This window comes from Microcebus murinus, chromosome 16 (genome assembly GCF_040939455.1).
Source record: "Microcebus murinus isolate Inina chromosome 16, M.murinus_Inina_mat1.0, whole genome shotgun sequence".
NCBI lineage: Eukaryota > Metazoa > Chordata > Mammalia > Primates > Cheirogaleidae > Microcebus > Microcebus murinus.
In genome coordinates, this window is record NC_134119.1 from 27,856,463 (window position 1) to 27,876,781 (window position 20,319).

At 47.8% G+C, this 20,319-nt stretch overlaps 1 protein-coding gene and 1 long non-coding RNA gene across 6 annotated transcripts in view; both read left to right on the forward strand.

The window, feature by feature from the left end:
• The window catches only part of LOC105866053 (signal-regulatory protein beta-1-like), a 39,978-nt gene extending 29,362 nt beyond the window's left edge, over positions 1 to 10,616 (forward strand). For 2 of the 5 annotated variants that reach the window (XM_076010992.1, XM_076010995.1), the window contains 4 exons: positions 2,451 to 2,768; positions 3,343 to 3,663; positions 6,750 to 6,861; positions 7,542 to 10,616. In XM_076010992.1, the coding sequence (XP_075867107.1) occupies positions 2,451 to 2,768; positions 3,343 to 3,663; positions 6,750 to 6,859 (749 nt within the window). In that variant the 3' untranslated portion in view covers positions 6,860 to 6,861; positions 7,542 to 10,616. Of the gene's footprint in view, positions 1 to 2,450; positions 2,769 to 3,342; positions 3,664 to 6,028; positions 6,070 to 6,749; positions 6,862 to 7,541 lie in introns of those variants that run through there. The other 3 variants (XR_012923722.1, XM_076010993.1, XM_076010994.1) reach the window with 3 other exon arrangements.
• Positions 10,617 to 13,196: 2,580 nt separating this feature from the next.
• On the forward strand, positions 13,197 to 14,393 carry LOC105866055 (uncharacterized). The gene is made up of 3 exons (XR_002221840.2): positions 13,197 to 13,514; positions 13,850 to 13,980; positions 14,306 to 14,393. It is a non-coding gene; the product is annotated as an uncharacterized LOC105866055 (long non-coding RNA).
• The last annotated feature ends 5,926 nt before the right edge of the window (positions 14,394 to 20,319 follow it).

The window sequence follows — 20,319 nt, forward strand, 5'->3', positions numbered from 1 at the left end:
CCCCGCCCAGCCTGTGACCTCAGAGGAGGCCCTGCACCACAGTGGGCCTCGTGTCCTCACCTGTGGGTGACAACAGCGACCCCACAGAGCAGGGCAGGGCCCGAACGAGTCAAATCCATCAAGTGCTCAGGGCAGCGCCCGGCAAGCAGTAAACGTTCACTGACCGTGCGCCGCGTTACGCCGGAGCCCTGAGACTGGGACGGGTCCCCTTCCTCTCCAGGCCTCGAGGATAACGGGACGGGCCGTGGTCGGGTGGCTGTCACCCTGGGCTGCTCTTTAGAATCACCTGGGAAACTGAACGAAAACAATCCCCGGACTCAGGCTCTACCCTAGAAACGCCAACGTAGTTGGTGTGGCAGGGCCCGGGCATCTGGCGTTTTAGTGACTCCAAAGACTGACACGCAGCCAGGGCTGAGGACCCCTGAGAGAGGCCCTGAGGTCACAGAGGACAAGCCGGGTCCCCTTCCCAGAACACATGTCCTCCATGGTGCCAGGTGGGAGAACAGCTGTTCCAGGTGTGGGGCTGCAGAACAGCACGTGCTGGGACAGCTCTTTGGAGGCCACGGCGGCCTGGCCAGGACCCCCGAGGAGCAGGCTGGGGGCCCGGCGAGGGAGCCCGGACGAAAGTCCTGCTCGGACCCAGCCTCGGTGGGGGGAACCTGCCCGCCTTGGAAATGCCCGAGTCCACACCGGCGCTGGAATCCCGGCACGTGCTCCCGGTTCAGCCCCGGAGCCTCCCTGCCACGACACGGAAGGGTGTCCCTGAGGACTCTGTTCCCTCCTCCCTCCAAAATGCGTCCAGCTCGTGTCAATGGGATCTTGTCCGTGTTTTGACAGCCAATTGGCCAACCTCGTTTCCCAAGGGGATTGTTCAGGAAAGGGGGAGACTCTCACGCGCTGGTTTCTGTCCGGCCACCGTTTGGGTTTCGTGGCAGCTGCGGGGAGCAGGACTTGGGAATTTTCTTGGTGTTTCCGCTCTGCTTTCTTTGATGCCTAAAGAATAAAGGTGTAGTTTCAGAGCCAGTGGGGACCAGGTTTCATGATGACAGTCATAGGAGTTCTTTATTAAGCACCTACAGTATGCCAGGCTCTGTGTTTGCATTTGTCCTCACTCATCTTGCCAGGGTGGGGTTTTTATCCACTTTGGGCCCTTGGCCAGCCGGGCCCCTCTCTGAGTGTCATCCTAAAGGGGCTCAGACGAGGACCCCTCTCAGGCATGGGGGAGGATCACAGAGCTGGGGGCGCAGAAGGGGCAGCTGGTGTCAGGCTCCCAAGGAGAACTGATGACACCCTCCCATCCATTTAGGGACGTCCAGGCTGCTGTGTCTTTATGATGTGACTTCCTCAAGTGACAGCCTCCTTACTGTGCCCTCAAAACGTTTGATGGGTGTTGGGGAGCAAGTGAATGTTTACAAATGCAAATATGTGTAATGTGCACTTCCTGGAGACTTGGAGACTGCTGTAGAAGGTGCAGGGTGACAATTAGCAATTTGGAGACACTCTTAGGACCCATGGGGGGGGAGAAACTGCCCTTGTTGTTCTGAGTCACCCATCTGTGTGCTTTCAGGACAGGAAGTGCTTTTGCCTGCTTAGGTTTCTTGATTCTCTGTCTCTTATAATTAGTTAACAATTAAGAAATTAAACACCTTCAACTTTCTCAGCACTCCATGATCTTTGTTTTCCATCTAAATCTGACCCAAAAGAAGACCACAGGGTTAGAAAAGCATCCCTTTGCTCTCTCCCTTTCAAATTCAGGGCATGGCACAAATAGACCCTTCTGGAATATTTGTGGAAAGAATGAAAAATATAGACTAAATTCATAAATACCTTAAGGGAGAACTCTGCATATAAGTGGAGTCCGGGTTAAAGATAGGCTTGTGGTTACTTTTGTGAAGCATCTTCTGTGATTTATCCAGAGCAAAACTGCCTCCATTGCCTCAGTTAGTCCTCCCTGCACCCGGAGAAGGAGAAATGCTGCAGGCCCATTTCACAGGCCACCCCTCTCATGGGCTGGCCAGCTGGTGCCAGCTCTCACGGCAGTGCCACTTTGCCACTTGTTCCTGGCGCTGACTTCTGTGATCACCCTCTCTGGGGTTGGGAGGCGTCCGGGGAGGCTGGCTAGGAACAGTTAATACCAAGGGTGAGACCAATCAGTAACCTTGTTCCCGTGCCGAGAGGGGTGGAAATCACCCTGTGCAGAGAGAGGGCTTTGAACTCAGGCCTGGAACTCCCTCTGGGCCCTGCCCCTCCTCCCTGTGTGTCCTCGCTGGTCTCTCCCCTCTGGGAGCCTTTGCCCCCTGCTGTGTAGAGTGAGGACAAGGACACCCCCCACCAGCGTGATCAGAAGCACTAAGAAATACCGTCCCTGAAGGTCCCTGACGGCGTCCCGCACTTACCGTTCGTGATGGTCATTGCAATCATGTTTCCTGTTTGTAAATGCTCCTTTTTAGCCAAACCCTCCGTCCCTGTGGTCACGGGCCCTGCGGCAAGGGTCACAGCTGACCAGACGGTGAACTTCACCTGCGAGTCCCACGGCTTCTCCCCACGAGACGTCACCCTGAGGTGGTTCAAAAACGGCAATGAGCTCCCAGACGCCCAGACCGACGTGGACCCTGAAGGGAAGCGCGTCTCCTACCGCGTGCGCAGCACGGCCAGGGTGGCGCTGAGCACCAGAGACGTCCACTCGCAGGTCATCTGCGAGGTGGCCCACAGCACCTTGCGGGGGGCCCCTCTCCGCGGGACTGCCAACTTGTCTGAGACCATCCGAGGTAGAGCCCCGCCCAGCCCCCGCCCTCACCTGCCCGCCAGGCCTGCTCCCCGCCCAGCTCTTGCTCGGGGCTGAAACTGCCTGGACCCTAATTCCCGCCTTCCTGCCCACCCACCACGTGCCTGGGTGTGCCGCTCTCTTACTCTCGCTCTGACGGCGCCTGCAGGTGAACGCCCACCACGTGCCGAGCACCCGCCTGGCAGGTGCGTTTGTCTCACCAATAGCAGCTGCAGTTACCGAGCGCCGGCTGTGAGCCAGGCCCCGTGCGTTTGGCAATTTCATCTATTTTGCCACAGTTGCGACATTCTGACTGCGTGCTGGGTTGTGCTTGTTGATTTCACTCATTATCGCCCTAATGGTGCTACCAGTCCTTGACCACCTACTGTGTGCCCAGCATTGAACTTAATACTTTCACTCATATGCAGAGAGTACCTTCCATGTTTGAGCACCTACTGCATGCCGGCCACTGTCCCGGGGGATTCCTGGGCCCTGGTGGTGGGAGCTGGGTCACCCAGCCCGTCCCCTGTGGTCTGCTTGTGCCGTGAGGTCAGCGCTTCTGCCCTGTGCTGTTTCAGTTCCGCCCACCTTGGAGGTCACCCAACAGCCCACGATGGCAGGGAGCCCGGTGAACATCACCTGCCGGGTGACAAGGTTCTACCCCCGGAGCCTACAGCTGACCTGGTTGGAGAACGGAAACGTGTCTCGAACAGAAACGGCCTCGACCCCCATAGAGAACAAGGACGGGACCTACAGCTGGACCAGCTGGCTCGTGTTGAACTCGTCCGCCCACAGGGAGGACGTGAAGCTCACCTGCCAGGTGGAGCATGACGGGCAGCCGCCGGTCAGCAGAAGCCACATCCTGGTGGTCTCCACCCACCAGAAGGAGCAGGGCGCAGGTACCACCCCCGATGAGGTTACAAATTTCTAAATATTATCTTTTTTTAATGTAAAAAGTAGTATTTATGCTTGTTATAAAATAATCTGGAAGTCTATAAATATAAATTTATATTTATATAAATATAGCAGAATTTTAAAGTTATCTCATCTCTACAAATCCCACATTCCAAGAGTCACCACTGCTAAGAGTCTGGTGCACACTTTGGTAGATCTTTTGACTTAAATATATATTACAAGAGGAAAGAAGGGAGGGAGGGAGATTACCCTTTCATGGCGTCCTGATTCTTGCCTTCTTCACCTGAGAGTTTTAGGAGTTTAAGACAGTTCAGTTAAAATGATTAAGACCTGTCACGGCACGGGCCTCCTCTGTGTCCTCACCTGTGATAATGGACTAGCAGTGGTCACAACTGCTCCCTGCACATTTACTGCATGCAAATAAATGTCTGTTCATCTATGACCTTTCCTGCTCCAGCCACTTAATGAGTTTGGAGTTTTGCAGGAAAAACCAGGACTTGGGGAGCAATGGGGGGTGTTGTTGAAGGCCTGCCATTAGACCAGGTGATTGGTCTAAACTAGGGTCCTTAGAAGCCAAAGAGGGGCCAAGCAGGGCTGCACTTCTCCTGAAGCATTTAGGGGGCAATCCGCATCCTTGCCTTTTCGAGCTTCCAGAGGCTTCTGGCATTCCTTGGTGAATACCCCCGCATCACACCGACCTCTGCTCTATCCTCCCATCTCCTTATTTGCCTAACTCTCCTATCTCCCTCCTTGGCTTCTAAGGACCCTTGTGGTTACATCGGACACACTCGGATAATCCAGCATAAGTTCCCATCACACCTTCACTGTCCCATTTGCCATGTAAGGTAACACAGTCACGGGTTTCAGGGCTTTTGTGCCAACCCTTTTAAGTCAGGTGCACTGCAAAATCCCTTGCTAGCATCTGTGCTTCGATCTGCAGGACATTTTCCCAGTATTCTCAGCTTTAGGGTGGATTTGATATTGCTGGTGGTGTTTCTAAATACCCCCCAGTTAGGACCCTGGCTAGCTGCCCTCTGTGTTCCCTGCACTGTTTCTTGTGGCTGGGCGATGACAGGATGGTGGCCTCATGAGAGAGCGTGCACCAGGCTTTGCAGATCGTTCCCTTTTGACTCACAGTTATTTTGCTGTCTGGCATTCTCTCCGCAAGTAATGCCAAATACCTGCTTTTTATAGACTTTTCCTCTTTTCCCTTCTTGTTTGGGGAGGACACTTTTAGAGATAAGGAGCTCTGCTACTGCCATTGCCCTCAGCAACCCAGAAGTTGACTGAGGATCTTTGAGTGCTTTAACCCAAATACCTCCTCCCGCATCTCAGGGTCCTACAGCTTCCCCATCAGGGCCCCACTCTGGCGTGGCGGCCCACAAGTTCAGAAACCAACGTGCTTTGCAGCACTGCTCCCCTTATAATGATGTGCAATGCAGGACCCAATTCTCTATTCTTTCTGCCCTCTGGCCCCAGGAGATAAGACTTTACAGTGCCACCAGGAAGTCCTCTGGCTTTCACGCTGAACCTGAACTCCACATCAGTCACTCCACGCCTCGTTGTCTCTCTCCAAAGTATTGGTGCCCAATGACAGCCATCCAATTCCATAGTTCTTATGACTACCATGTTATAAAATGAGCAACCATTCGTTTTCCAGTGCCTGATGCCAAGGGATTCCTTTCCTGTGGTTACATCCTCCCGGTTCTCTGCCAGTAAGAGTTCTATCACCTGCACCACCAGCCACCACAGGCCAGGCCTGCCTGGGCTCCACGCCCCAGCAGCCCTGGGGCCTCACTGCCAGCCATCAGATGAGGGAGCAGGTTGCAAACTTGCATTTTAGAGTCTGCTCCCCAGACTGCTCCCCGAGATCCATTTCCCTGGGAGGCGGACCCTGAGATGGACACAGGAAACCAGAAGCATCTTAGAGTGCCGTCGGGGTCAGCGTGTCTGAGGGTGTCATGAGACAGGACCGAGGAGGAAGATGCTGGGCCACCCAGGCATTACAAGAACTCAGCTGCTTCCTTTAGAGTTGTTTTAAATTGAGAGGAGGGGCTGGGCCTTCTACTTCCAATTCGGCCAGTCTTTGATGGGTTCGCCCCCTAACAGGAAAGCACTTGGGTAGAGCAGTCCTCATCAAGGAGGAGAAAGTCTCAGAAAACCCCTCAGCTGAGAACTGCCAGTGTCATCCCTGCAGCAGCCACAGGTGCTCAGGTCTCCACTCCTCCCTTAAGGACCCACCACAGCTATTTTATTTATAAAAAACATATTTTAATATCTTTGTTTAATTGCAACAACAAAATCTGCTCATTGTGAAAATGCAAAGAATCCAAACATGTGTTTCCCCAGAGCTGTGTGCAACAGGACGACTGCAGAGACACGTGCAGTGGGTGAGGTGGACCAGATGGTGCCGGGGGCCCTCCTGACTCTGAGACCCACTCCCTGGACTCACTGGGGTGTTTTCCAGCCAGCAGGATTCACTGGGTCCCGCCCCTGAGGGATCCCCCAGCTCCTGAGAACATGAGGCCATCCCCTGACCCCTGGGGCTAAGCAGGATATCTGTGAAGCCCTCCCCTCCCCTGTGACACTGTCCCCACTCACCTGCATGCCCTTCATCATCATTCCTATGACCCTAGGAGGTTGCACTTGTCTTGTGCCAAATGACCTCGTCTTAGGGATCATCCTAAGGCACACCAGTGATGGGCTTCCCTAGGTTTGGAGCCCACTAATCTTGTGACTCTCCCTGCCCTCTCTGGGCCTCAGTTTCCCACCAGGAGGAGGTAATCATCCCTGTCCCCAACGTCGTGAGGTCCACGCTTGTGCATCCCTGAGTACACATCCTCCCCAGCCCCTCCCTCCAGGGGGACGACCTGGCAGGCTGGGACAGGCTGAGCGAGAATGTGGAGCCTCTCCACCCTGGCTTCTTCCTCGGGCTGCAGTAGGGCAGGATGCAGGTTCAAAAGTTCAGAGAACAGATGGGCCAGGTGGCCTCAGATGGGGTAAGTGGAGGCCCCTGGGATCGACTCCTGGGAAGCCCCTCTCATGGCTCCTCCTGTGCCCTGATTTCCAGGCTCAGCAACATCTCCTGCAACCCTCCTCATAGCTTTCCTCCTGGGCCCCAAGGTGCTGCTGGTGGTTGGTGTCACTGCCGTCTATGTCCACAGGAAGCAGAGGGCCTGACCGTAAGTGTGCGTGGGCGGGGAGGGGAGGGCAAGCCAGGGCTGCCCCGGTGGGCAAGGCCAGCAGGGCCAGGCCACATGCCATGCAGCAGCAGGTCAGTGGACTTCAGAGAAGATGACACACTCCCTCAGTGCCTGCAGGAGTCTCATGGAACTCTGTAAGAGGCTTCCAACTGCCAGGAAGTACGTGGGTGCTGCAGGGGACATGCTACATCTAGGGTGCTCAGGGGGCATCCCCAGCGCCCTAGGGTCCCACGGAGGACGTGGGCAGAGGGGGCTGGATGAGGGCAGCTGAGTGGCTGCCTCCCCTGCGGGCCATCTCTAGGTTACTGGAACGTCGGGATCTGTGGGGCCAAAGGTGTCCCCATTGCAGAGTAATGTTGAGAAGCCCTAGGCGGGCAGCTCAGAGGGCTGTTCCTGCTCTCACCCTCCATGTGCCTGAGCGGAAGGGGCTCAGGAAGGGGACTCGGGACTCGAGGACCAGGGCTGAACTGGCAGAGCCCCATCTCAGGGCCTCACATCCACCTGTGACAGGCATCCCAGGAGGGGGCCAGCACCAGGGACATAACAGGCTCTCAGGAATGACGAGCAGACGATTAAATGTGGACGTTTCCCTCAGCACCTTCCTTCCTCCCCTGCCACGTGGGACCCTCCGTCTCTGCTGTCTCCTTCCTTCTTTGCAGGGCTCAGCCAGAGAGAAGGAGCCAGAGAGAACCTGCCTCCAACTTGGCTCCAAATGCCTCCCCTCCCAGGACCTCCACCTGCCCTCAGCCTCCTGTATCGGCATTGTCAGTCCCTGATGCCTCCAGGGCCAGGTCTTCTTTCGTGGTCCTGAACAGGGGCCGTGAGATCAGGCAGAGGGGCTGACTCTAGAATGGGAGAAACAAGGCAAAGCTAAGCGCCTTGAGACCTCTCTCAGCTACTGCCTCAGGACTGGCCATGAACTGCAGACTCCCTTCCAGGCTGTCTGGATCCCAGCCTGCCCCAGCTCCCCAGCCATGCTGAACTTCTCCAGTGTCTCCTGAATACAAATGAGCCCCCATCCCGGTTCAAGAAGAAAAAATTATTCTCCTTCCTCTTTGTCTAAATGTCCTACTCCTCAAACCGAGAAAGAAGTTTTCCCTCCTCTCTCTGTGATGGGAGCAGGAGGAGCCATGAGAGGGGCTACCCAGGAGTCGGTCCCAGCTCATCCATCTCCCTGCGTCCTTCCAGCCCTGTCACTCATGGCGGAAATGCTGTGACAGTCTGAAAAACCTTGGAATCCCTTTTGATTTCTCTGTTCTTAACACCCCGTATTCAATTCTGCCTTCAAAATGCATATGTCCCCTGGTGAAATGGTAAATGTTTAACAATTGACTTTGAAAGCGGAGGAAAACAGCCTGATTTGTGGTGCTTCTCAATTTCTGCAGTGTAAATACTCCCAATGTGGTCAATTTCAAGTTACCAACAGTTTAACAACCAGACTGCAAAACTGACATTTTACAACAGCCCAAGTCTGCTCCAGCACACCTCTGTTACATCCATAACCTGCACACTTCTTATCCCAGGCCCCTTCCTGTCCCAGCCAACATCACCTCTTCCTGAACCATTGCTGTAGCCTCTAACCGGCCTCCCTGTTTCAACCACAGCAATTCTTTGAAAAAGTAAGTCAAATTATCACTCCTCTGCTACTCCCCAACATAGCTGCATGGCTCCCTCCCTCCCTTCTTTCAAGTCTCTGCTCAATGTCACTTTATTAAAGGCTTTTTTCGCACACCACCTTATATGAAATATTAATTCCCTTCTTTCTCCCTGACATACCAATTCCTCTTAACCTGATTTTTTTCTTAGCATTTATTGCCATTTGTACTATACTGAACACAAGCTGTCCTTGCTTTGCATGGCAGGGCAGGATTGTAAAAAGGACCGCAGAGCTGGGCACAGTGGCTCACGCCCATAGTCCCAGCTACTCAGGAGGCTGAGGCCGGAGGATCGCTTGAGCCCAGCAGTTAGTTCAAGCCCAGCCTGGGCATCATGGTGACACCCCATCTCTAAAAAAACAAAAAAGACTGTGCAAACTGAAACCCTTGAAAGCAATCTCCATGTCAATGAGAAAAATAATGATTGTTCTGGTGACCTTTATAATGTTTTATCATTAGAGACTCTCATACTGTCAGTTACAAATGTATAGGGCAATGAAAAATAAAATAAAATGAATATTTAGTACACCGTAATTTGAAACACTGAAAACATTGACAGATAAAGTGTTTTATTTCTTTATAAAACCTATCAAGAGTAGTTAGAACAGTGTTTGGCTTCTTGACGACAGAAAAAAAAAAAAACAAATTCTGCCAAAATATTTAAAGAGATTTATCCTGAGCCATTATGAATGACTGCAACGTGGGGATACACAAACCTAAGAAGCCCGGAGTAAGTGGTCCCGAGGCAGTCAGATTACAGTTTGATTTCATACATTCCAGGCAGACAGGAGTTATAGGCAAAGACATAAATCAATACATGCAAGGCATGTATTGATTTGGCCTGAAAAGGCAGGATATCTTGAAGTGGGGGGCTTACAAGTCACAGGTGGATTTAGAGGTTCTTTAATTGGCAATTGGTTGAGAGAGGAAAGCTTTGTCTAAAAATCAGGAATCAGTAGGAAGGAATGCCCAAGTTAAGGTAAGGGGGTCTGCTGTCTGTCCTGCAATGCCATACCCGAGCCAGGTTGGAAATAAGCCACATGGTACTCAATCAAAAAGGCCAATTTTAAAAAGATTTTATGGTTTGTCAAGCGTGATTCCCCAGGTCCCTTAGAAAGGAATTTGAGCAAGATCAGAAAAGGTCAGAGTTCGGTCCTCATTCTTATGTAATTTATAATATGGAGCAAGCATCTTTCTACCTTGGCGAATTCCCACCCTTTCTGTTACGGTTATCTTTCAGCACCTCATCCTTTGCACTTGCAAGGTTGTGAAATCTCTCCAAACATTCCTTTCATGTGAAAATTTTTGCTGGTGTCACTTCCTCTGGGACATCTCCACCCTTCCTGTCACCACTGCTTTCCCATTTATGGTAAGTTGGCCTCACGAAGTCCCTCTGGCTGACTATCTAAAGTCCCTTGAACAGTATCAGGGTCCCTTGCCAATACTTCTATAGCTTGCATTCAATTTCAACTTCACTTCCAGCATTACCACTTCCCATTTCTTCCCTGCACTTTCATCTTGTCTGCCAAATCCCTGTTGCAGTTATTCATTTCCGTAAAATGTCAGTGGGCTGCCCGCTGGGAGACACAGAGGCAATGTGACTTCTGGTTTTGCTGTGTCAGTAAGAGATTCACAGGGTCCAACACCAACAGACTTTGGAAGAAGTGACACATGATTGGTCAGTGATGGTGATGAGCTTTTGTTATTCACATAGTGATTTGTGGACGGAGGAGCCAGCACTGAAGCTTGTACTTTATGCAAATTACTCACAGGAAATTCACCTGGGTAACTAAAATTTGGACCTTGTGTTGGGGGACTTGTGTTATTTACCTGAAGTGTGTTAACTGAAATTCATGCACATCAGCACCAAGGTGAGAACTGCCTGCATTTGTCTGTCTGTCTTCCTCAAATAGAATGCCAATTCTAACAGGGAAGGGACTATATGTATCCTCAGTTTTCAAACTAGTGGTTGCCATATAATAGGCCATCAAATGTTTTAATAAACGAATGAATACATCATTGAGGCCATTGGTTTCTACTAGATGTGAATTTCAAAATAAAACTTTTTTCATTCAATCACCTGACTTGTGTGTTATATTCCCCAGATCTTTCTTTAAAGATTACTCTCTCTTCTTTCTGTTTAAAAGATCTCATCAAAAATTCAACATCCTCCAGAAAATAAAAAAGTGCTAAAAAAAATCCTCCCAAATCCCCAAACCAAAACCCACATTGATTGGAGTTTGTCAAAGGGGCACAGGAACCAAGTGAAAGAACTCCCAGTGGCCAAAGCTGGAACAATTTCAGCAACAAAATAAATAAAATAGTATTGGGTTATAGCCCAAAATATAAAATAAATATCTGTGAATCCACAATGACATAAATAAATGATTGAATAAGTTAATAAATGGTGGAGAAGAGAAAAATCTCCTGTGTGTAGAGTCCAGATAATCCATGTATATACTCCACCCTAAAGGAGGTGGAACATACCTCTCCTTCCTCAAATGTGGACTGTGCATAGTGATTTCTTCCAAAGAGTGCAGCATGGAAAGAAAAGGAAAAAATAACTTTGTAGTGGAAATATCTGACAAATGCTACATCCGCCCAGAGATCAAGTATTCATCAACAGTCATAAATTGACATCAATAACCATAAACCATGTCAATAGCATGTATCCTTGATAGGATGTGATAAAAACGACACTCATCCTGTTACCTTAACCTCCCAAAACTCAGCCCCCCCCATCTAATCATGAGAAAAATATCAAACAAATTCCAATAGAGAGGCAATATCCTGCCCTGTGCTCCTCAAACCCCTCAAGGTCACCAAAATCAAGGAAAAGCTAAGAAACTGTCACAGCAAGAACAGCCTAAGGATACATGACAAGTAAATGTCACATGGTATCCTGGGTGGGATCCAGGAACAGAAAAAAGACATTAGGTAAAAACAAAAGAAATCTTAAAAACCTATGAACTTTGAGTAATCGTGATGTATCAATACTGGTTCACTAATTGTGACAAATGTCTCATAGTGTTGTTAAAATGTTAATACCAGGGATATATGGGAACTCTGTATTATCTTTTCAATTCTTCTATAAATCTAAAACTGTCCTAAAACATTAAGTCTATTAAAATAATTTCACCATCTTGTGCCCGGCTAGTTTTCTTTGACTCTTGTACATCTTGGGGGACAATTCAAGGAAATGTGTGGTGAGGAGACTTTGTTAATATTCCCGAGTTTGATCTCACTTCACAAGCCAGAGGTGTCCTTTCCTCTGTCCCCGACCAGAACTCACACCAGACCCAGGCACTCAGAGATCCCTGAGGAAGCTGCTTTTCAGTCCTGCATGACACTCGCCCTAAACTTTTCCAGTTGGTGAAGCCCAGATGAGACCAAGTAGGGTCAGAGAACTGTGGGTTACGCAGATGAGGAGGGCTTGTGTGGAGGACCTGACTAGGGGCGAGTGAATATGTGTACTGAGCCCAGCATTTCACAGGAAGAAGACGTCCCTAAGGGAAGTGGGGTGAATGAGATGATGCAGAAGATGGTCCTCAACTCTCAACCTTCTCAGCTGAAGCGATTGCCTCAGCTGAAGAGAGCCGTCTTGCTTGGGTCATGCCTGGCAACAGGCCACATCCAACAACTCACCAACCTGGTGGTATGAAAGCCCAGCTCTCCCATCCTAGCTCAGAACAGCTCTGAAGGCACATCTTAGTCCCAGAGCTCCCTGTGAAGTCAGCTGAGATCTTCTCTGGGACTTCCCTGCAGCTCAACTTCTCCTTCTACCCAACCTGGAACAAAGAGGCTATGCTAGGTGTCAGAAACATGGGAAACTCTTTACCTCTAAGGGAGCAAGTCAGTCTTGGAAGGATGGATTGCTTATATTAATATTGCCTCAAGAGCAAAGAGAATCCACAAAAGCATTTATGTAAGAGAGGGGGGTAATCAGATCAGTGTTATAGAAAGACCATTCTGGCTGAAGTAGGCAAAAGAGATGGGGAACAAATGAAGATAGGATCGCCTAGTTAGCAGTCAGGCAAGGGGAGATGATGGAGATGGAGAAAGAGACTGATTCAAAAGGGATTTAGGAGGTAAGTTGGATAAGGTCTGGTAGGGGAGCGATAGGAACGGATGAGTGAGAGTGTAGGAAGTGGACCCCTTCCTGGTTTGACTAACTGGGTGGGTGATGGTGCCAAATACCAAACAGGCATGGGGTGGGTGAAGACAAGGTCTATGAGTACAGACCTTGAGCTCAGATTTGAATATTTAAGGTATGCAAATGAAGATGTCAAAAAGGGTGCAGGATATATGGTTCTGCATCATGGGCTCCAGATTATTCAGCTACTACGAGGCAGATTCAGGATTTGAACGTCAATTACATCTGGTTCCAAAGCTGGTGCTCTTGGAACTCATTAGTATTCACCCTTAGCTTAGAGTCTAATGGAAGGCGAGAAGGTTCCTAGAGGTAGGGGGAAGGGTGGGATGATGGAGGCTGGGGGAATGTTCCTGTCTGCTTCTCAGCAAGGCCATGGGTAGGCGTCCCTGCGGGGGATCCATCATTCCAGAACAGAAGGATAGGATGGTGACATCACAAAGGAAAGGGCATCTTGTCATCTCACAAAGGATGTTCAGGATTTTCTCTGTGTTCTCCTGTTCTAACATCTCTCCTGGCCCAGATGCCTAGTCAGACCCTGAGGAAGAGGCAGGGGTCATAAGAAGGCAACGGGGAAACAGCCCTAGAGGCCGGTTCCTGGCTTTGGATGCTCTGACATTAAATATTCACCAACCGAGTGTGGGCTGAGAGTCCCTGGACACAACCTTTGTGCCTGGGGAGAGGACAGCCCACTCCAGAGCTGAGAGAGAAGGAGGCAAACCTGCTTGTTCTCCCTCTTTCTGGGAGCATTTCCTCTGTCCCTCCACTCCCTCCAGAGCTGGCCCCAGACCCAGCCCGGACAGGAGAAGCCGCCCTCTCCATCCCAGGTGTTTCTAGGCGTGTCGCTGTCTCTCCTGGAGAGAGTTCTCCATGGCTCCACCTCCCCTGAAGAGCCCTCCATCCTCTAAAGCCAGATCATCACCACCTCCAAAACTCTAATATCTTTCTTAGCCACGCTTGATTCTTCTCCAGGAAGGAGAAAAGAAGCGTCTCCTAGTATGGCATGGAGGGACCCACAGAAAAGCCAGGAGCCCACAGCAGACATTGCACCAGGGCTCATTGTTCACCTCTGGCACCTCTGGAGTGCAGGGAAGGGGCCCTTGTAAAGTCCAACTCTATGGCCAAGAAAGCAAGGCTTTAGAGATCTCTTCTCCCCCTGCAGCTGTGCAGTTCAGTGAGGCCCGAATGTTGAACATACGCAGGGGCTGGACCCATGCCTGCCCATCACAAGGTTCCAGAAGCTTCTGGCTCAGCCTGTGTCTCTGAGGCTCCTGGACAGACAAGGGCTGCAAGGTCAGAGAGAACTTCTGAGATGGGCTGAGGCTCAGGGAGGAACACAAGCCTGCGGGTGTCAAGCCCCAGCCCCATCCCCATTCCCAGCCCCAGCCCCAGCCCCAGCCCCAGCCCCAGCCCCAGCCTCATCCCCATCCCCATCCCCAGCCCCATCCCCATCCCCAGCCCCAGCCCCAGCCCCAGCCATACGGGGTATTTCCAGCAGCATCTTCTCAGCTAGCAGCAGCCATTTCTATCCAATTTTATAATCACAAAGGTAAAATAGTCCCAGTCCCCTGGCCTTTCCTCTCATCGCAATCTCTTTCCTCTGACATCATGGAAACAGGAGCTACCCTCTCTCTTCAGAGTGGAGTCCAGTGCCTGTCCAGGACAGGCTTCCAGACAGAGGAGGCTCAAGGGCCCCCTGTGATGCCCGTCCCTGCCTCTCCACCCTGCCTGCCTCTGCCTTCCCTACTGCTGCCCCTGCTGCTGGGCTTACAGGTGAGTGAGGCCTCAGGTGTTCGTGTAGTGGGGACTCCCCTCCGCCTGTTTAGTGTTCCCTCACCACCTGTTCCCATAGAATTTCTTCTGGGAGGGTTTTCTCTGTCCCACCCCAGAACAGGCAGAATTTAGAAGACTAGACTGGGATAGCCACTCATTGACAAAATCTCCCAGTGGCCGTGTCTGTTCCACAGCCCTTTGTTCAGGTCAAGGAGTCACACCCATGTCCACAGGGCTGGGTGCAGCACCCATCACAGCCCCCAGCCTCTGGAAATAGAGGATCTGTCTTCTAAATTTATTCCCACTCCCAAAATGGTACCTGCTCAATGGAGAGAAAAAAGTGTTGGAAAACGTGAAATTATAATGCAAGAACATACAGTGCTGCCACCCAGAAATAACCATTGCTAAAATTTTGCAGACGTTTGAGTGCTCATGGAACGTTGGCCAGAAGTGGCCACTGGAAGTCTCTCCAGGTCAGTGAGGAAGCTGAGCCCTGCCCAGTTCTGCCTTTTCCCCCCAAAGCCAAGCAGGCATGTGCAGTCTCTTCCTCAAGCCCAGCAGTCCACGCTGGTAGAGGCTTCGAGTCCCAATTGCACAGCAGGCAGCTTGAGGGGTTCAGACCAGACAGAAGAGGAAGCAAGACCCTCATCTGAGTATGAGGAAGGAGGGAGGAAGGCTCAGATGTTTGAGACACCCAGGCTCACTGGAGAATTTTAGCAAACATCAATTTTATACAATCTCTTTAAAAAATAATTAACACCAATTTTATATAATCTTTTCAGGAAAATAGAAGAGGAGGAAACACTTCCCAACTCATTTTATGAGGCCATTACCTTGATAGCAAAACCAGATAAAGACTATATAAAAAATAAATAAAAGTACACACCAATGTCTTCCATGAACTTAGATGCAAACATCCTTAACAAAATATTAGCAAATAGAATCTAACAATGTGTAAAGTTACACACTATGACTAAGCCAGAATTATTCCAGGCACACAAGACTGTTTCAACTTCTGAAAATCAATTATTATAATCCATCACATCAACAGGTTAAAGGAGAAAAATTGCATGATCATATCAATTGATGCAGAAAAAGGATTTCACAAAATCCAACATTTATTCATTATGAAAACATTCAGCAAACTAGAAATAGAGGGGGAATTTCCTATACTTGATACAGAGCATCTCAAAAAACCTACAGCTAACGTTATACTTACTGATAAAAGATTAAATACTTTCCCTACAAAATCGGGAACAAGGCAAGGATGTCCATTCTCCCCACTTTTATTCAACATAGTACTGGAAGTTGTACACATTGCGATGAGAAAAGAGAAAGAGAGAGAGAAGGAAAGAAGGAAGGAAGGAAGGAAGGAAGGAAGGAAGGAAGGAAGGAAGGAAGGAAGGAAGGGAGGGAGGGAGGGAGGGAGGGAGGGAGGGAGGGAGGGAGGGAGGGAGGGAGAGAAAGAAAAGGCATACAGATTGCAAAGGTAGATATTTGTAAATGACATGTTTGCCTTATGTAGAAAGTGCCAAAGAATCTGCTAAAAGAAAAAAACTCCTAGAGCTAATGATTGAGTTCAGCAAGGTAGAAGGATACAAGGTCAACATACAAAACTAAGTTGTATTTGTATATATTAAAAACAACATAACCATTTATATTAGCACCAAAGAAAATGAAATAGGTATAAACCTAACAGAAACATGTACAAGACCTATATGACAAAAATTACAAAATACTGATAAAAAAGGTCAAAGAAGAAATAAATAAACCTTCATGGATAGAAAGACTCAATATTGTCAAGATGTTGGTTCTTCCTAACTTGACCTATTTACTCAATGCTTTCCTAATCAAAGTTCAAGCAAGTTATTTTTGTAGATATTGACAAACTGAGTTTATGTGGAGAGGCAAAAAACTCAGAATAGCCGATATAATATTGAAGGAGAAGAAAGAGGTCAGAGAACTGACACTGTCTAACTTCAGCACTTACTATAAAGCTACAGCAGTCAAGACAGTGTGGTATTAGTGAAGGATTGACAAATCAATGAAATAGAATAGAGAGTCCAGAAATGGAGCCACATAAAAATAGTCAACTGATCTTTGACAAAGGAGCAAAGGTAATATAATAGAGAAAATATAGTCTTTTCAACAAACAGTGCTGAAAAAACTGGACATCCAGATGCAAAAAAAGAATCTAGACACAGACCTAACAACTCTCACAAAAATTAATTCAAAATGGTTCCTAAATCTAAATGTAAAACACACAACTGTAAAACTCCTAGGAGAGAAAATAGAAGAAAACCCAAATGACCTTGGGTATGGCCATGATTTTTTTTAAAAATTAGTAGACTTTATTTTTCTTTTAAACACTTTATTTTTTTAGAGCAGTTTTAGGTTTACAGCAAAATTGAGTGACAGGTACAGATGTTTCTCACATACCCTCTGTCTGTGGCTTGTGTTTTTATTCTCTTGACAGTATCTTTCACAGAGCAGAAAATTTTAATTTTAATGAAGTCTACCTTATCAATTCTTTCTTTCATGAATTATGCCTTTGGTGTTGAATCTAAATAGTCAAATCTCCCACATGCTGGGAGAAAATATTTGCAAAAGACATATTTGATAAAAGATTCTTACCCAAAATATACAAAGAACCCTTAAAACTCAACACTAAGAAAATGAGCATGCTGATTTTAAAATGAGCAAAAGACCTGGACACGACACCAACAAGATATACAGATGGAAAATAAGAATATGAAAAGAGGCTCTCACCGAGTGAGTAAGGGTACTGAGGTAGGGTGGGTTTTTTTAAAAATCCAGGAATTTAATAGAGTCACGAGACATTGACTAGGATCCACAATAGTTATGGCCATGCAGGAAGAAAACAGACAAATTAGAGATTTGTAATAAGACAGTAGAAAATTATGTACCCACCTGGAAAAACCACTCTTCTTTTTTTTTTCTCAATGAACAAATACTTAAAATAAGTGTTTGGGTTACTAATGGCTACCAAAAATGATTCGGGCATAATAATGAGGTGAAGAGAGCAGCATTCCAAGGTTGTTCATTACATTGTCAACACCTCCAAGGGATTCTTCCACGATGTATCTCAAAGCACCCCTGAAGAACCTCACCATGGACAGGAGAGGAAGCAAAAGGAATTATAAGCATATATTGACCAGATAACTGAAATGGGGAAATCCATTGAAATTTTCAACATATATTAATATTAGTGACTAATAGTGTGATCTGAGCTTGAGAAAGAACTAAGAGTTTCTGGGCCTATGAGTTTCTTTTACACAGCCCCTAAAAGTCACTAGGGCTGGCCTACTAAATCAATAGAGGAACAAAACATCACAACCTTGATGACCCTTTATTTCATTTTTTATACTCTGTATAGTATAATTAATTTTTTATGATAGGGTAACAATTTTTATGATAGGGTAACAATTAATTTTTTATGATAGGGTAACAAAAATACACAGTTAACGGTCATAAATTTTATTTCTATTAAAACACAATTAAAAGGAGGAAACTTAAGCCATTGATAACAGGTGAGCAGATGGGAACATCTCACAGGTAAGATTGAGTATACCTAGCCACGCTGGCGGCTTTCGGGGTGATACTTGGATAAACTTGCATACGCCCAATAAGTGTTTACAAAGAATTTATAGAAGTTTCCCATTTTAAAGATAAAAATTTTATCTTGGTTTTATGAATCAAAATCCCCATTCTAAATGTTACCCTTCCTGTTTGCTACCAAGCTTAACAAAGGCTTTAGTGACTGCCTAGTCTATTTTCTCATCGATTTAAATTAGATCAAAGAAAAGTCAGCTTAAAAGGACAGATTCATGTTTTATATGCATCATAATTAAAAGTGGTGATTTAATATAACTGATGTATTGAAATTGATGCATCGGCTTGCAATTGTCCATAACTTGCTTAAAGTGAAGAAGTGTATAGAACATCATTTTGGGAATTCTCAGTTTACTTTGAAATCACTATACCTAAGCTACATGGTACCTTTAAAGATCAACCAGAGAGGGGGAAAGCCCTATTTATAGCTGACTCAAAGCCAGAATTCCTGTGCCTACCTTGCTACATCAAATTTTACAACCTTGGTCATAGCATTGCTTTCTCTTCCTGCAGCTCCTAGAAGCTTTTATTCTTTAAGTTATTCTTAGGACAAACCAATAGTAACAAGTAAATTATAATTTAAAAATTTTTTTCTGGATCTTGGGCTCCCTCAGGTCCTCATAACCTGTCCAGCTTTTTTCAGCCTTTCAGAAGAAAGGGGAGGGAGGGAGGGAATCAGTGGATTTAGTATTCATTTTTTCCTTTTCCTTTCCAGAAAATATCAAATGTCTGTGATGTAAATTTTTTTAAAAGTTGCCAAACTAAGCAAAGTCCTTTAACATAAATTAAAACCTAAAGTTTTCTGATTTTGTGCTAATTATAGAAAAATGGTAAACTTGAAGAAAGAGTGTAAATAAAGCTAAATATTAGATACCAATATGCATATATGTGTGTATAAAAGGGAGACAGTATCTTTAAAATTCTACAAACGGAAAATTCTCCTTTGAGTATGCCATTTGTTGGAGAAATATTGAAAATATTGAAAATAAACATGAAAATATATTTTTATGTATAATTTCTTGTATTGCTAAATTCCAAAACCTACTTTTCGCTTTAGAAACTTCCTATCTTCGGTGTCTGGACGGGGAAGGAAAGTGGCTGCTTGGAAAGGCCGATGGTCCAAACAGTGGATATTGTCTCATTACAGGGCTTAACTGGTATTTTATAAATAAATGACAAAAGTTCTATTATTATTTACCACTTTTCTGTTGATTTGGAGAACGTATCTCTTAATTTAGGGCACGCTCATTTCAATAGTTTTTATCCTAAGCAACAAGGAAAGAAGGAAATGAACTTCACGGCTGAGATTTGCTTGGCGGCCTCTCTTCCCTCTCACGCTCCATGCCCGGCCACGCCCGATGACCAGCGCGTCGCTCTAAGGGTCCCTCCCCAGTCGCCCCTCATGCAGGTGCTCTGCCTCCAGGAATGACAAGGGTAAGCGTGTCTATAGTGTCTACCATCAACGCAATTTCCATTTGCTGATTCCTGCAGCTTCTGCCCAAACAGGAATTGAGTCTCGGAGTGGGTAAGGTTAGTCCCCAGATGCCACTCATCTGCACAACAAAGGGCAGGTGTTTCTGCCTCCCGAGCCTCTCCAGGCCTGCACAGTCTCTAACCTCCCACTGTGGGCTGGAGGGTGATCGGTCCTGCAAGCAGGGACCTGAGTAGGTGCACAATCTACTCCTGGACCACAGTCGAAGTCAATGAGTGGGCGTGGTCTCCGACCATGGCCTTCAGCTGCTTTGGGGGCATTTCAGACCAAAAATCAGCCCCCGCTATGGCCTTGCTTGTTAGAATCCACCCAAAGAGAGCTGAGCGACTCCACATTGCCAGGCTGAGCTCAGATCTCCAAGCCTAAGTAGTCTGCTCACGCTTGGTCTCTGAGCCAAACCTCTCTCTTCAACCTCCTGCCGACTTAACTTCAGAAAATACAGTGAGGATTGGGAGATCCCCCAGGACAGCGGGGCTTCCCCAGGAACGGGCCAAACCCAGCCACCTTCCCTGCTGTCCACCCCACAGATCACTCGTGAGGCCTGGTGGAGCCAAACAGGCGAGCGGGCTCCACACCCGCTCTCGGCTCGGTCAGCTCTCTGCTGCCCCTTCCTCAGGTCCTCAGGGAGAATACCAACCTCACTGAGAACGCGTGCCTCAACGTTTATTTGGGGAGAGGTGGATGAGCGGGCTTTTACACGACAGAAGGTCTCTTATGAGAGGGCGCAGTGGCTT